At 39.3% G+C, this 18074-nt stretch overlaps 1 protein-coding gene and 1 long non-coding RNA gene across 7 annotated transcripts in view; one reads left to right on the top strand and one right to left on the bottom strand.

The window, feature by feature from the left end:
* The window catches only part of LOC309380349, a 563851-nt gene that overhangs the window by 39572 nt on the left and 506205 nt on the right, over positions 1-18074 (bottom strand). The gene's annotated exons all lie outside the window — the stretch shown is intronic.
* The window catches only part of RASA1 (RAS p21 protein activator 1), a 47781-nt gene that overhangs the window by 6996 nt on the left and 22711 nt on the right, over positions 1-18074 (top strand). Inside the window, exons 2-8 of the mRNA XM_081930143.1 lie at positions 8254-8406; positions 10116-10251; positions 11730-11800; positions 13530-13647; positions 14908-14939; positions 16364-16416; positions 17817-17967. Coding sequence (XP_081786269.1) covers positions 8254-8406; positions 10116-10251; positions 11730-11800; positions 13530-13647; positions 14908-14939; positions 16364-16416; positions 17817-17967 — 714 coding nt within the window. The remainder of the gene's footprint in view (positions 1-8253; positions 8407-10115; positions 10252-11729; positions 11801-13529; positions 13648-14907; positions 14940-16363; positions 16417-17816; positions 17968-18074) is intronic.

Genomic DNA, 18074 nt, shown 5'->3' with positions numbered 1-18074 from the left:
TTTATTCTCCCAAGCCTTTGCTGTCAGTTAATACCAGTCTTTACTTAATTTGTTTGCTTTGGATTTTACTGTTTGTTTTTTTTTTTTATTGCATAGGTGTTGATTTTACTGTAATTTTGGTGTACAGCACTTCAATTTTTAAGTGAAAAGTGGTATAAAAACATTTAAAAATAAACCTTTGATGTAACTTGACTATGCCCTTCCTCAGTAGTTGCTGTGTTTAAAATTACGGTGTTAAATGTAGAATGTTTTATTGCAGTATCAGGAGAAGGCAGCTGTAGGTTACTATATCAAACCTGCAGAACTCCTTCTGGCCCTTCCTGCATATTTCTTTCTCTCTTGTATATCCTGTTCTTGATGACCATTGGTTATGTTTCTATATTATGAATTGGGAATCGTTACTGCTGACTCAGTAGTTCTTTCCCAGTCCTGCTTTCCAGAGCAACGTGAGAAAAGAACAGTAGGCAAGCACATGTATGCTAATGAAACAGGAAATCTGCTGTACTTTCTGGACATTGGAAATACTGTAGAAAACCCTAAAAAATAGGCGTTTGTTTCTGGCTAACTAGTACTCAGAATAGAGCTTGAAATCAATCAATTATTGATTTCAGTTAGTCTACTCAGAGTATGACTTAATTGCATATAACTCAGAGCCTCTTGGTGTAAACAGTTTCCATAATTCCTAACCATTGGCTAGGATGGCTGGGGCTTTTTGGAATTATAGTTCAGAACAGCTGGAGGGCACCAGGTTTGTGAAAGCTGGTTAAGATTCTGTCTCTTCCCTCCCCCCCACGCCCAATTAGTTGTTGGATTCTTCTTGTGCAGAGGATTTGATTAATCATTACTACAAACCAAACAACATCTATTCAGTTATTAAACTTGGTATTCTTCATGTGGGTCCCCATCACATCTTTTTCTTCAAGCAGTGGAACTGCTAATAACTCCTGTGTCTGTCTGGTGTGTACTAGACTTGTCGCATAACAGGTCCAGCTAATTCAGATAGTGGGTGTGTTAGAAAACCTACTATGTTGTAAATATTTAAAGGTAGTTGAAATATGATATCATCAAGACACTAATGATAGGCTTTTTAAAACAATCTAAATAAAGGGATAATTGACATTTCCCCCAATGGCTCTCATGTCATCCAAACTAATGATGCTGTGGGGCAGAGATTTCTTGATTCCAGGCAAAATGCCATGCTGCTGGGGACATCTGTCCGACAACAGGAGACGCTGTACTGGCTTCCCATCTTCTACTGAACCCAGGATCAAGGTTCTTGTATTGATTTGCAAAGCCTGGAACAGCATAGGTCCTGAACCCCTACGTTCCAGCTCAGTCACTGAGATAGTCTCCCAGGGTGTTGCTTGTCATCCCCTGAGTTGGTGAGGCTCATTTGACAACAATAAGGAACCTAGCCTTTAGTTTCATCAACCCATTAATGTGAAACACTCTGCTAACAGAGATTCAGCAGGTGCCTCCTGTTTCAATTTTTTAAACACCTGCTGAATACTTACCTGTTCCATCAGGCTTATGCAGGCAATGAACAGTACATCTTTACAGAATAGTTATCTGATTTCTAATTTTAACATTTTCATTGTATGGTTTTATGTACAGTTGTGAACCATGATATTTTCTTTATGAATTAGTGATATATAAATATTTTTATAAATTTTAAAAGTTACAATATAGGAGTATTCTGGTTGATACATGTGCACACATGGGTACAGGCAATATGCAAAACAAAAGTTAACTTTTTAGAAGGCGAGGTTGAAATACTGTTTCATTATAAAACCCAAAGCATTCATTAGAAGAAGAATAAATGAAAAGTGTTTATACTTGGAACACGATGTAAAAGCTTATCTTGGGAGCCAAAGCTAAGCATCTCAGAGAAATCTTTCAGGGCTTGTTGATCACATCCCCAGAGTGATGCTTAGGGCACACATACAGTGTGTATGATTTTTTTCCCTCTCCTCCGGAAGGAGAAGGTAAAGGTAGCAGAAAGTTATCCAGAAACCAGCAGGCGTATAACTACTTAAAGCAAGCTAACATGCTAGTGCAAGTCTGGGTTTATTGTGTAATGCCAGAGTCAGTAAAATTTATCTTAACTATTAACTTGATCAAAGCATATTAAGATGATTTTTATGTGCTATTTAAAGGTACATAAACGTTAGAGTGAAAATGTTCTGAGAAGGTTGAAGAAATATGCTACATATAGAATAAAACAGTAAGGTGTTATTTCTAAATATTGAAATAAATATTGAAACGTGTTTGTTTTTTAAAAAACAACAACTAGTTTTATTGATACATTATTGATATTTTTACTCTTAATACTGCCATGTTGTTGTTATTTATTAAATTTGTATACCACCCTTCATCTGAAGAACACAGGGCAGTTAACAACATAAAAATACTAAATGAAAACACAAAATACATAATAAAAGAAAAAAGAAAGCAACACCCCCCCCACTACAAGCACATTAAAAAGGCAATAGAATGGTAGAAGAGAAATGTTTTCCCCAGGCGCCTAAAGATATGTAATGAAGGCTCCAGGCAAGCCTCCCTGGGGAGAGCATTGCATAAACAGGGAGCCACCATAGAAACGGCCCATTCTCGTGTTGCCATCCTCCAGACCTCTTGTGGAGGAGGCACTCAAAGAAGGGCCTCAGATGATGATTGCAGGGTTCAGATTGCTTGGGAGTTGTGGTCCTCAACCTTTTAAAGCAGAGTTCAAAATTAGCCAGGCTCATTTTGCACCTGACTATTGGCCACTTGTGACCAAGTGAAATGCCTGGGCACCACCATGCGCTTGACATCCCCACTCTCTGGAGGTGCATGCCTGGGGATCGTTGGATCTTGACTGTTTTCATATGCTAATACCACATCCTATAGAATTCTGTTATATTTTATATTCACGATCAGAATCAGTTTTAGGAACCAAAATGCTTTTTCGGTGTAGCCTGAGTAGTAGCAGTGGACAACGCTATAGTTACTGGTAATTGTTGTAGCTTGTCTTCACTTACCCCACCTCACTGCCCGGCTCACAGTTGTGAAGAATTTTCTTACATTATGAATGGTCTGTGTCACCATGAAGAAAAAGAGGTAGGAATAGGCCAATATATATGTGGATTGTCCTTAGATAGTGATTTTTCTTATTTAAGGTCTCAGGGTTCTTAATTCTTAACCAAACTCAAGGTTGTCTGAACTAGCCAGGTGTTTAACTGATAATCAATCACAGTCAGTCTATCATTAGAAAAATAAGACTTTAGAGTCATCTTGCCCCAAAATGGCAACTAGATGTTCTATTTTGATGACTGTAACCTTGGATTAAGAAGCCATTTGGCCCCTAGCTTATATATTTGACTTTCTAACACTGTTTTTAAGACTTTATAGGTAAAAACCAGCACTTTGAATTGGGCCCTGAAACTAATTGGCCGGGTCAGGATTGGCCTTATATGCTCAAAGGGAGCATCTTTTCACTTCACTTTGTACCAGATTTTCTGTGAAAGAAAAAAAGTCTCTTCTGCTTCTTCAAAGCTCAGCATAAAAGACAAGGTTGTAGCTTCCATCCCTCAAGTTATTTACATGGAGCTGAGGCTGTGGGATGGAGAATAGTTCTTAGCTACGTGACATAGTAAGAGACCTTCCAGAAAATTAATAGGGTCAGTCCAGAGTTGGGTTTTTCTATGCTAGGTTTCCATTGCAAACATCTACTGTAATTGGATTTCCCAGAAAATTTTCTACAAAGTTGTTCTCTGCCCTGTTGTAGCATGCTTATTTGACATATTTAATAATAAAAAGTATGCTATATTTTATGTGCTGTATATATTGAATAATTATTCTAACAGCTGAAAATAATAGAAATTGAAGTAGTGTGGTTTTTAATGATTTCAAAGTTTTATTTATAAATTACTTTTAAGTTGTAACAAAATATTTATATCCAAATGACACATATTCAGATTCATAATCAAGCATCATCATGCCCCATGGTAAAAACTGGATTTCCTGAGAGGAAGAGTATTTCCTAAAATAAAAAGGGAAAGGTATGGTAGTACTAGTGGGATTTTTTTAATTACCTACTATGAATTATGGATACAAAGATATGTGAGTTTTTCTGTATATTCCCTAAACTCAAATGTTGGTTATATATTTACTAGTGGTACCAGTGCTTCCTGGAAAATTGGGGTGGGGATACAGCAGTGAACATTTTCCATGCCATGTAGCGCTCGCTCTCTCTCTCTCTCTCTCTCTCTCTGTGTGTGTGTGTATTAATCAGATATATCTTTCTATCTTAATACTTTTATTGGATTCATATCTGGCTAGGATTGGGCTGATAGTTTGTGATCTAGTGTATATTTGCTTGGAAGGAAGTGTCATTGAAGGCAGGGGACTTGTTTCTGAACAAAAGCATGTTTGGGATTATGTTTTAAGTTTTAGAAAAACTGTCACAAGACCAATCTTATTTTGTAGCTTTCCAGCACTGTTGTATTATTTTGATATCTCAGAAATGAAGCTGCCCCTCACTTCCCTCACCCCCCCCCCCAAGAACTTTGCTTACCACAAAAAGTTTCAAAGGCTGGCATTTCAGTGTATATCCTGTTTTCTAGAGAATTTGTGTTATCTACAGGAGTTTCCTCAGGATATTTGCTTGAACAGTGTGCTGCCATGTTTGCAAAGTATAACCTACTTCCATGGTCTATTCTACTTTTCCAATCAATTTTTAGCCGAAATTATCCCAAGGCATGCTTGCATGAGTAATGCAAGAAAATAAAAACACAACAGGATTTTATTTTATTTTATTTTATACTATACTATACTATACTATACTATACTATACTATACTATACTATACTATACTATACTATACCATACCATACCATACCATACCATACCATACCATACCATACTATACTAATGTCTCAGGATCACAATATCTCAAGGACTGCCTCTCCCCATGTATACTGAGCTGGACCTTGCAGTCATCATCTGAGGCCCTTCCTCAATGAGAAGTCTGGAGGGTGGCAAAATGGGCCTTTTCTGCGGCGGCTCCTTGCCTGTGGAATGCTCTCCCCAGGGATGATCATCTGGCCCCATCATTACATATCTTTAGGCACCAGGCAAAAACATTCTTCTCCTCCCAGACCTTTTGCTAATTAAACATTATATGGCTTTTTAAACTGTTGGTGGGGGTTATTGTTTTTGTTTGTTACTATGGTATGTACTTTTGTGTTTTTATATTGTAAACCACCCTGTGATCCTCAGATGAAGGGCAGTATAGGAAATAGAATAGAATAGAATAGAATAGAATAGAATAGAATAGAATAGAATAGAGAAATATACCACCTGGTGTTATTTTTCCAAACACATTGGTTAGTTTTCGTAACAACCCAAACATTAATAAATAAATTACAAACTAGTGTGTAACATTTCTTGCCACATCATTTATAGCTTCTTCCATAGAGCATTAACAGCTTTATCAAGCAAAGGTGAATTGCTCGCAGAAACCATTTTTTTAAAAGAACAGGGTTTGTTTCTAGAAGGGGTCTGCCTTGCACTCAATTAAATTATGCATGTTGTTTCCCCAGCTTGATCCTTGCCTATGTGACTGTGTCAGTTTTCCAGTTCAGTAATGTGAGTGTAATTCCCAACATTCATAGATAGTATCACACCACCCTCCTACAGGTGATTAATGCTGGAAACTGGACGAAAGCACAAGTCTTCCCTTGATATTATGGTGCCCTATGTTATGAGGAAAATGCATTTCTAAAATCTGTACAAAGTGCCTGCAAAATGCATACAATTTAAAAGTGGGTTTTTTTCATTCTTTTTTCAAAACAAAATTGGACAGAGCAGATTTACGATTGGAATCAAAATTAGGTGGCTCATTCTGTCCCTGGGTTAAACCATCAGTCCCAATACAGTGGTACCTCCAGTTGCAGATGGGATCCGTTCCAGTGCTCCAGTCGGGTCCCGAGGTTTCCGCAACCGGAGGGACTGCTTCTGCGCACGCGCATGTGCACGCGGCGAAACCCGGAAACATACTTCTGGATTTGCACGTTCGCATCCTGAAGGATACACAACCAGAGGTCTGTGTATCCAGAAGTACCACTGTACAGGTTTAACTTTATCCATTAAATAAAAACAACGTTCCAGCATAGTAGCTCTTTGGGTGATTCCTTCCTCATCAAATGTTCTGAATTTATTTATTATTTATTTATATTTGACTAAACTTTAAGGTAAAGGTAAAGGTACCCCTGCCCGTACGGGCCAGTCGTGTCCGACTCTAGGGTTGTGCGCCCATCTCACTTAAGAGGCCGGGGGCCAGTGCTGTCCGTAGACACTTCCGGGTCACGTGGCCAGCGTGACGAAGCTACTCTGGTGAGCCGGCACCAGCGCAGCACACGGAAACGGCGTTTACCTTCCCACTAGAAAGCGGTACCTATTTATCTACTTGCACTTTAGGGGTGCCTTCGAACTGCTAGGTGGGCAGGAGCTGGGACCGCAGGGAGCTCACCCCGCCACGGGGATTCGAACTGCCGACCATGCGATCGGCAAGCCCTAGGCGCTGAGGATTTACCCACAGCGCCACCTGCGTCGCTAACTAAACTTTAATTTATTGATAAATAAACAATTTATTATTTCTATCTTTCTGTTGCCTCTATCAGGCTGCCTTGGGGCAACTGTGATTGGAGGAGGTACGGGCAAGAGATAATGCTAGACAGTGCAACAAGTGACAATATTTTACCATTTGTTTACTATTTACTATTCATTCTTCCTGTGGCAGCACCATACCACATTTGATGACCTGTAATTTCTCCCCCTCCCTTTTTTATTGAGTATGGCTTCATGTTTGTTGCCTTAATTGACACCATCTTACATTTACATTACTCTGTACTGATGTCTTTGGAGGGGAAAAATACTGTGTGGTATTTCCTAGGGAAATGTGTTACACCCTTGGTCGATTACCTTGAGTAACCTCTAGAGTTAGAAGGTCATCTCCTGTGCAGCATGGTCTTGAGCATGGGAGGTTGCCTTTTGATGTTTGAGGACATTTTCAAACTTTATCTTCGGTTTGTTGAGAAGATTCACCTTATGCTAGTGACCTCTCATCATGAGAGATGTTGGATGGAATCTAGTTGGTGGACTTGCATTTACAGAAGGTATTTCGTTTCAACAGAAGAAGGGAGACAATCTCAGGCCTCCATACCCGCAGCACCTCCTGAAAATCACTCAAGAGGGTTGGGGGACTTTCCAGAACAAGGTCGAAGGTGGTCTTGGTGGGGTTTGTAGGGGAAAGTGACAAAACTCCCCCTCTCTTCCTCTTCCATTAGCAGAGGTGTCTGCTCGATCAAAAACCCTTTGGTGAGCACAAGCACACCAATTGGATTCCACCCAATAGAGGAAGTCTGTTCCATAGCCTCTAGGTCATTACTTCATTGAACACTCTGTTCTTTAAGTTGAACTCCATTTTGGACAATCTTTTCGTAGGTTTTGTGTACTCCTTACATCCTGCGGAGAAATGAAGCATGGAGTACATTTGATTAACAAAGCACAAAAACATTGTATGGAGCTGTGTGTGTGACAGACAAACAGACAATGCCTGTGTTAAATCATATTAACTTACTTGGTATCAGTCTGTTTAAGATTCTAGCTCCCTTTGTTTATTATTCCATGTGAAGAGGCTCCACGCTATGAAAGGGTCATGGGGCTCCTGTGCCAGCCAGCTTAAGAAAAGTCAACTTCCACAGCACACATTTAGGTATTCTCTGGAATGTCTCCAAACTTAATGCCCACTCTCTGTGGATTCTGCTCTGCTTATGCTTGCAATGCTTCCTTACAGTCTCCTCCCCACCCCACCCGACTTTGACTGCCTTGGGCATACTATCCACATGCAGAAGCCAAGTAACAAAAACTTTGCCTAGAAGGCTTTAATGAATGCAGAGGACTTCAGTAAAAGTCATACATGGAAGTTTTGTTAACTTTTGTAGAATTGTGTCTTTTTTGCAACTGACCAAGGGAGTATAGAAATTCATTGGAAGATTGACTTACTGTGGGAGCAGCCAGCACAGGCCTTCTGTAGAGCTTGTAACTGAGCCCCTTCACTTTTATAAATGTTTATCTTTGCTCCAGACTATGCTGTGATGGTTCATGGCTGATAGTTGTGGGGTTTTTTAACCCAGATCTATATCCACGTGCTTTTCACTTTATTCAGTTGGTTGAAGCTTACATGCAACATTTTTATGCTTTGTGTTCCAGATGGTATCATGGGAAGCTTGACAGAACAATTGCAGAAGAACGCCTTCGGCAAGCAGGGAAACCTGGAAGTTATCTTATCCGAGAGAGTGATCGAAGGCCCGGATCATTTGTGCTTTCATTCCTTAGTAAAACCAATGTTGTTAATCACTTTAGGTGAGTGTTGATTTAATATTGTTGAAAAAGCTGTTTAAAGATGTATGCCTAAAGTGTGGGTTTTGAAGCTTAGCTGGTGTCTTGTGAATGAGTTGGAGTGAGAGACTCTTTTTCCTCCCCCGAAAAATTTAAAGTGGCATCATCATCAACTGAATTGGCATTTTCTTCTTTCAGAAGACACTTTATGTACCGATTATCCAGGAAGCCCTATATGTGACAGAATTTTGGGCACATGTTCTATTCATGCAGGGTACGGGCCAGATCCATTGGGCCCAGTTGTGTTCCTGCTGCAAAAACTGAAGATTTGTCCTGGAACATTCCCCCGCAGTTCAGATGAGATTGCATTAGCTTGTAATTCATCCTCTGTTATGTTTCCTATTACTCTGCTCCAACACCATTCCTTGTTTTAAATCACCCCCTATTCCATTCCCTCCCTCGCCATTCATTTTTCACAATACTTAAGAGAACAGGACTAAAAGGTAGAGTTGTGAAGAGCTACTTCCTTGGTGAAATGCTGTTGTAGCCTGACTTATTTCCATTTGACTGGTGGCTTGCTCTGTGGCGTGCAGTTACCTTTTCCTCTGCAGAGGGGGAATGTATGTCTGGAGTATGCAAGGTAGATACTTAAGTGGCTGGTAGCTTCTAAGCAATGGTGGCTTTCTAAACTGTATAGTCTTAACTTGAAAGCACGGAGAGAGCCAGGCAGGGTTGCTGTTGCTGTTTGGAAACTGGCAGCTGCCATGGCATTGACCATGTGCTCCACAGCTGTCATTTCTCTCTCTGCCTTGAATGTAGCTTTGTTTAACAAAAGCCTGAGTTTTGGAGATAGTGCTCACAGCTTTTCATTCTCCACCTTCCAGAGAAGCAGAGGGCTAAGTTGATCTGCAGCTTGATAGCTTTCTTATAGCTCTTAAAGGCTGGAAAAGAGGATAAAGACTCATCTGGCTGCTTGCAGCTGTTCTTACCACTCTAGGTAGCCAGCATTGACTGATTTGTTCAGTATTATATACCTGCCATCCCCCTGCATCTGCAGATCAATAGGGATTGGCATGGATTCTAAATAACATAGTTAAAAAACTATAGTCACTTGGCTGCTTGATGAGTACAGTTGCTTCACACCACAAACAGGCAAATTGGAAACTGCTCTAAATACAGTGTTTAAATTAGGTTTATAGGCTTAATTTTATCAAATTGTGCATGGAGCTTTCTAAAATAGTAGTCAAAATTTATCTGGGTGCCTCCCCCCGGCATTTGTTTCAAGCATATTTGTGGCTTGAATGAAACATATTCTTAATTACATGAAAAGTGAATCTTTGGCCCGCTAGATGTTGCTGTACTATAACTCCCATTGTCTCTAACCATTGACCATGCTAGCAGGATGGGAGCTGGAGAACAACATTTGGAGAGCCACAGATTCCAATCCCTACTTTATACGATGGGTGTTCGTTCAAATAAGGCTTGGGAATGTTAGGAAGGTGGGTTTCTCTTTTGTTCTATTAAGCAGAGATAGCACACGGAATTGCTGTCAGTGTGAATATGTATACATCCTTTAATGTCCTAAAAACACAGTCAGTTTTATATTTATTCTTTCAAGTTTAAAAAACTAACATTCCAGAAAGACTGAAATACCAAAGTATATATTTTTGAATTTACTCGTGCTATAATTCTTAATATTTTCTACTAATGTAGGTCATAATCTTTTTTAACAGGATTATTGCAATGTGTGGTGACTATTATATTGGCGGGAGACGGTTTTCTTCACTTTCTGACCTAATAGGTTATTACAGCCATGTATCTTGTTTGCTTAAGGGGGAAAAATTGTTGTTTCCTGTAGCACCTCCAGAGGTATGTATTATTTTTTCTAAGCAAATATTTCTGTGCTCCTATTAAAATCATCTTTACAGAAATACCTGTTTTAATTTGGAAATGTGAAATGAGTTACATATTTTTGGGTGGATAACTGGATACTATATAGATCCATCCAAATCTATATATTAGTATTCAATCATAGAAGAGATTATTTATTTAGAAACTTAGATGTATTAGAGAAATAATTTGGTACTGTGACATACACTGTATGGTTGGAAAATACGATTGGATACTTGGTTCAGAAACCTCTGAAATGAATCAGCTTGCCTCTCTTCCTCTGCATGAAAGCAGGAAGCAGAGGAGGAAAGTTTTCATCCTGCTGGGTTCCAAATAGCCTGGGGGGGATCAGCTCCCATCCCTTCCTCTCTCTTTCTTTGTGGGAGAGAAGGTAAGCACTATAGAGCAAAGAACAACATTTATCTAAGTTCTCAGCATGATTGAAGCTCAGGGCCTTCATCTTTTCTTCCCACCCTGGTGGGAAATGATGAGACAAAAGGGTGGAAAAGCCCACCCTGCCTGATCTTAAAAGAATAGAAGCGAAAGCCTTATGTTGGTAAAAGACCTCTCTGATCTTACTGTTTGCTTATGAGTGCTTTGGGCACATTGACCACAAGTAGAAAATTGGAAATGGAAGTGATGGTAGATCTCATTTAATGGGTTGAATCTAGATTTTCCATAGGCAAATCCCTTAGGGTGCTCTGCTGGAGGAGGGGGGAACAACAACATTTCTGCCAATTTCTCCACCTGTCCCTTGTGCCCCCCCCTCCTGAACAACCTCTTTGGAGGGTCAGGGATGCTTCAAACAGTGTGGGAGATAGCATCAGGGGGAATTAGTAAAAATAATACCATCTCCTAAACTGAAGAAGCCTTCAGTGGAAATGAGCCTGAATCCAACCCATACCACTGATATGGGAGCTCGTTTGAATAAAAATAAGTAATGATAAAAAATATGGTAGTAGCAGTATAGTACGTTCTGCTTACTTTCTAAGGGCAGAACAGTTTTGCCATAAAGCTAGTGCTTATGCCACACTCACACAAAACTAATTCATGTTAGTATCTTAACACAAATAGTGACAATATTTCATCTGTTCAAGTTATGCCATAATCTAGAAAGCTACTTAGTGTACTCAAACTTAAAACTAAATCCATTTTTAATTAACTTGAAATAAAGAGACTTCTGTTCTGCTCTGATCCATATTTTGTACTTATTATTGCTCAATAAGCAGTTAGTCTAAATATTTGACTAAATATTGTGACTTTAAAAAGCATCCAGGCATTGGCCTCCTGGATCTAATTGTGTTATTAGAGGTAATCAGCGGTCTAGGGAGATCTTATTTTGCTGCAAAATATGATCTAGTTGATATAGTGGATATTTTGTCTTGAAATCATATTGCTCACATCTCAGTCCAGATTTTAAGTCCTGCATCACAGCAGAACATCTTTGTTTTTTATAGCCAGTGGAGGACCGCAGGAGAGTCCGAGCCATTCTGCCATACACTAAAGTGCCAGAAACAGATGAAATAAGGTATATTTCATAAAAATTACAAATCCTGTGTGGGGTGAAATTATTTATTTGTACAAAATATTGATATACCACTATAGAAAGGAAAAGGAGTGAGAAGGGTGAAGGAAAAAGCAAAACCAGGCACTAGCTCTTAGTTACATCATTCTTGTAATGACCAGCTGGAATAGAAAAATGTGGAGAGAAGGCAAAAGTCGCAGATTTTTCAGTAGGGCCAGTGGAGAGATACTGCAGTTCTCTCTCCCCCTCACCTGTAGTGGAAAGAAAGACTACTGATAGATGATTCAGTATGGTCAGGAAGACAGATTAAAAACAAATACTTCAATAGTACATACCACACAATATGTTGATACTTGCCACTTTATATGATTTTTAGGATTGGACAAGTTCCTGGAGGATTAGGTGTACAAAAGTTTTACTAGTCAGGATAATTAAATGGGGTCTTGAATCTGAAGCATGCCCTGTTGATTGCTACCATGCCTTGCATGTTAGTGTCTAGACTTTTATAGTTTAGAGCGCTAGTTTGTAGTAGTAAAACATACATCCTCTGGTTAAAAACACAGAACCTGTGGTACTGTAGAGACTAAAAAAACCTACCGTAACAGAAGCTTTTGTAGGGTTTGTAAAATGCATGAAATGCTTTCCTTCTTGGTGTGTGTGTGTGTGTATGTATACATTTATCTATCTATATAGATGCATACATGATTTCAGAATAAAGGTACTAATAAATAATGGGCTCAAAAGGCTGTTGAATTAAATGGGTAGCAATAGATGTGCCACACTTTGTATAGCTACAGATATATAGAAGATAAATTTGGCTTTGCATACAAATGTGCCACACTTGCTGCCGCCTCTTAATAGTTCCTGTTTTTTGTTTTTTTGTTTTGCCTCTCTACATGTGCATTGATAAACCTGCCAATTAAGAGTAACATTTCATGCATTTGGCAAAATGACTGTAGTCGACAAAAGCTGAAGCGGCAACTAATTTGCTTGTGTTTAAGATTCCGTAGTACTTTTTAAAGTCTGTAGATGACTACTCCTGGGAGAAAATTCTGAACTATATTATCCAACAAGCATGTTCCTTTCATTTTTACTGATAGCAGGTTCACAGATAAAACAGTCCATGTAGGGACCAATACAGTTGTGGCTCTTGCTTTGTGTGTGTGTTTATTATAAAAAAGCAGTCATAATCAACTGACCATTTGAAATAAAAGTTTCCAGGCTGGTTTAATTAGTTGGGATTTCTCCCTTCATCTGAAACAAGCAGTTCTTTGAAGATAAATGGAGAAAGAAGAAATGTCAATAACAGAAAACCTCTTCTTTCCCCACTCCCTCGTTTTCTCCGGTAGTTTCCAGAAAATTTAGCAGTTTCCTTTCCTCAGTAGGATGAGAGAGAATTTAAAAGTTCTCCTGAGTTGTTGAAGCAGTTATATTTAGGTATTCACTTCCATTTTGTGTTCAAGGCAATTAAATGATTTGTAAGTTCAAGTTAAGTCATGACTCAAAGAAAACTTCTCTGAACTGGTTTCGGTGTTTGGTTTCACATTGAGTTTGATTCTCTGCTTAAGAAGCTGGTGATCTTCTGGTATAATTCTAAAATTTATTTTGAAGAGCTCATTTAATTTCCAGAGACGTAGGAGAAAATCAGGGAATAATTGTAAGTGTATAACTTAATGTGCCAGACTTGGTATAATGGGAATCTGTTTCATAATTTTATCTTAATTACATATAGCTTCCTTAAAGGAGACATGTTTATTGTCCACAATGAATTAGATGATGGATGGATGTGGGTTACAAACCTACGTACGGATGAGCAAGGACTTATAGTAGAAGACCTAGTGGAGGAAGTGGTAAGTTACTTTATACAAGGAGTATCTTAGCATTAAGATAAAAGCACAATAATAAAAGTATGTAAGAGCTGGCTTACTCAGCAAAGTACTGAACAAATGCAACTGATTCTCTAGTTTGTTATTTCTGTGTCTTGAAAAGGAGATCATATATATTTTCTTATTTTCAACTATGGGTCAGTTTATAATCAAGACTTGGGTATGCTTCCATCTTCTTTGGCACATGCTCCTTAATTGGGTATTACTAGTATACATCTGGACTGGCAAACTATAGTTTGCTCTGCAACCTAGGGTTTGATCCTGGTTTTCAGGGTGAGTTAAAACCATAATTTGCTAGTTCAGATGCAATAGTAAATTGTGGTTTGCTATAAATCAGGAAGTAATGAACTAAACAGAGTGCATTATGGGATTGGGTATGTAAGCTCAGCATTCATGTTCATATTATCAGACCATGATTTTGCACTGTGTGTGAACTGACTCAGTAAATTTAATATGTGTAGCCAGATTCATGACTACAGCATGGATCATTTTTAATGTAATTTTTGAGGGAGAAGAATCCTGAAAATTTGATACTGTTTTGTATGCTATAGGTAAGTGAGCTTAGAAACCATTCAGTAAGGGTACTCATCAGTGACATTTGGGGTACAGAAAAAGAGAGAGAGTGAGTCTGTGTGTATGTCAAAACTTCCAAAAGACAGTAGTTTTCTAAACTTCTACAGCTGGGTGCAGATTTGGAGGTCCAGTTCTCTCTCTCTCTCTCTCTCTCTCTCTCTCTCTCTCTCTCGGTGTGTGTGTGTGTGTGTGTGTGTGTGTGTGTGTAGGGTGGTGGTGAGGGTTGCAGGTGTGTTCCAGTATTATTATTTTTTAAACTTTTCTACAGAAAAAGGTGTTATTGATATTTGACACAATATGCTACACTCTATACGGCTTGGCAGGCTCTTATTGGGTATATGGCACTCAGCTGTCTATCATTCTACCTATAGTTTCTGGAAGTTGAGAGCAAGCCTTTTTCAGTTGCATGGTTTGTTTTCTGAGGCAGACATAAGATAGTTTAGTGTTGTAGGTGCCAATTCTATGCACAGTTTCTTGTGAGCAAATCCCACAGTGTGATGAAATTTAATAGGTTGCATGTTAATTTCAGAAATCCGAAATGGTTCAGATTTCAAAATTATTTTTATATTGCTTACAACATTCTGTAAACTTTAGGAAATGCGTTTTCTGTATCACTCTGTTGTGTTGGTAACAGTTGTATGTTTTCATTAGGGTCGAGAAGAAGATCCGCATGAAGGAAAAATGTAAGTGTGTCTTCTGGAATAAATTATAACTTATCATAAGGGTCTGAATACTGTAAGTGTTATTCTAGAATTGACCTCCTTGATTTCTTAATATGCAAAATGCATTATTCCAGTTGATCCTAATATTCAGGAATTATGTGATGCACATAATAAGTAAGATTCTTTGATGTTGTGTCCCAAAAGTCCAGTACTATATTAAAGTGAGGAGAGTAGCATTGTTTTCAACACCCTTGACAAAATGTACTACTTTAATCTAGACTTGTAAGAATTTCTTGGATTTCTCTGTTCAGTTCTGAACACAATAGTTGAAAATGGATGTGCACAATTTTGAAAGGATTTATAGCAACTACAAGGATGTTAAAATGTCTAGGAATATGAATATGTTAATGTAGATAAAAGAAGAGCAAGGGATATTTTCCCATAGTTTTTGAAATATTTCCTGAACAGTTTGGTGATATAGTGAGTTATTGAAAGCAATTTCAATTTTATTTGACTGAGGGCAAAGAATTGGAGCATTTGAGTTGTTGCTTACCAGATCTGGCTTACAACACTTGGTTTTACAGAAAATGTTTATTAATGGGATGAATAATCATTGTGGGGTGGGGTGGGGTGCATGCATGCATGCATGCATACACACATAAATGCGCACACACATACCACCTGTATCATCTGAATTTAAACATTGTTACATATTAGCAAAAATAGAAATCCATAGGGTCATGGTTTCAAGCCCCACATTGGGCAAAAGGTTCCTGCATTGCTGAGTGTTGGGCTAGATCAGGCTTCCTTAACCTCAGCCCTCCAGATCTTTTTGGCCTACAACTCCCATGACCCCTAGCTAGCAGGACCAGTGGTCAGGGATAATGGGAATTGTAGTCTCAAAACATCTGGAGGGCCGAGGTTGAGGAAGCCTGGGCAAGATGACCCTTGTGGTCCCTTCCAATGCTACAGTTCTATGATTCTATACAGGTCATTCCTAAGTGCACTTGTGTACTATCATGTAAGTCAGGATTGGTGAACCTCCAGTCCGCAGGCCTCTTTGTACAGCCCTCAGGACTCTTACCACACCAGGCCCCCTATCTCTCAGCTGTACCCTTCACCAGCTTTGTTCCATGTGCTAGAGTGATGACTGCTTGAACCGTGATGATGCCTGTTGCTTGCCTGGATGGGTGTGTGTGTGTGTGTTTGTAAAAAAACTATGGCTTTTGCGTGGCTGGAATGCAGCCTACTCTACAAAGGTAAGAGCTGCATCTATTGTTGTGCATTGACCCTGCCTGCCATTGGCATTCTATCCCCAGAAGGTTACCCATGAAGTAATGAAGCTTTCAAGCTGAAAAAGGTTCCTCTTCACTAATCTAAGTAGATGAGATCACCAATTTAAGCATGGTGTTTCTAATATTTTCTCATTTATCCGATTCTCTAAGATGGTTCCATGGGAAGATCTCTAAACAAGAGGCTTACGGCTTGCTGATGACAGGTATGTCATGTGTAAATGTACTTAATAGAATATGTATTACACCATTTCTGCATTAACTTCACTACTTAACTGCGTAATATTTTAAGAAGAAAGGCTGTTACAGGGCTTAAAATGATTTAAAAAACCATTCCTAAGGCAAATAAAAGCAATTTTATTTTTAGTATTTGCTTAGATGGTCTACTATAAAAGTTCATAGTAGTAATAATGATGATAATAGTAGTAATTTTATTATTTATGCCCCACCCGTCTGGCTGGGTTTCCCCAGCCACTCTGGGTGGCTAACAGCATATATAAAACATAGTAAAATCTCAAATATTAAAAACTTCCTAAGCAGGCTGTCTTCAGGTATCTTCTAATAGTTATGTAGTTCTTTTATCTCCTTGACATTTGAAGGGAGAGCATTCCACAGGGAGGGTGCAACTACCAAGAAGGCCCTCTGCCTGGTTCCCTGCAATTTCACTTTTCACAGTGAGGGAACCAGCAGAAGTTCCTCAGAGGAGGACCTCAGTGTCTGGGTTGAATGATGGGAGTGGAGACACTCCTTCAGGTATACTGGGCCAAGGCTGTTTAGGGCTTTAAAGGTCAGCACCAACACTTTGAATTGTGCTCGGAAATATTGTGCTCGGAAGTATACTGGGAGCCAGTGAAGATCCTTTAGAACTGGTGTTATATGGTCCCGGCGGCCACTCCCAGTCACCAGTCTAGCTGCCACATTCTGGATTAATTGTAGTTTCCAAGTCACCTTCAGAGGTAGTCCCACATAGAGCACATTGCAGTAGTCCAAGCAGCAGGTAACCAGAGCATGCACCACATTGGCGAGACAGTCTGCGGGCAGGTAGCGTCTCAGCTGGTGTACCAGATGGAGCTGATAGACAGCTGCCATGGACACAGAATTCACCTGCTCTTCCATGGACAGCTGTGAGTCCAAAATGACTCCCATGCTGCACACCTGGTCCTTCAGGGGCACAGTTACACCGTTCAGGACCAGGGAGTCCCCCCAACCCCCGCCCCCACAAAACAGTACTTCTGTCTTGTCAGGATTCAACCTAAATCCATTAGCCACCATCCATCCTCCAACCACCTCCACACACACACAAAGGACATTCACTTTTACTTATATTAGTAAAGGTTTTGTTTCTGAGTGCCAGTACACTTCAGGATATGGAAGGGATCATTTGCAGTAAGGATAGTCTTATCTTTCAGGAAGGATTCTTGTAACTTGGTATTGATTAACAGACCATACACTGTGCGAACTGTTAAAGCTGGCTTTCTGCAACTGGCCAAATTTTTAGTTTGCATACCAAATTCCAGATAACTTGAGTAAAGCTGCTATATTAACACTGAGGAAGTAAAATATTGGTAAGGAGCTAAGTGTTCTTTCCTTTCCTTTCTGTAATTAGTTGGCCAGGTGTCAAGTTTTCTTGTGAGACCTTCTGATAACACGCCTGGGGATTACTCTCTCTACTTTCGAACCAGTGAAAACATACAGCGTTTTAAAATATGCCCAACACCAAACAACCAGTTTATGATGGGGGGCAGGTACTATAACAGGTAAGTTGTGAACAGGCCTTGATAGTCTACAAGTTGGGTACTGTCATGTGTGCTGCTACTTTTTTTGCTTGTTATATCGTTGTTTAACTCTGTCTTTTCTTTGTAGT

This window comes from Podarcis melisellensis (genome assembly GCF_964234715.1).
Source record: "Podarcis melisellensis genome assembly, chromosome: 11".
Taxonomy (NCBI): domain Eukaryota; kingdom Metazoa; phylum Chordata; class Lepidosauria; order Squamata; family Lacertidae; genus Podarcis; species Podarcis melisellensis.
The sequence above is the reverse complement of the archived record's forward strand: the minus strand, read 5'-3'. Positions and strand labels throughout refer to the sequence as shown.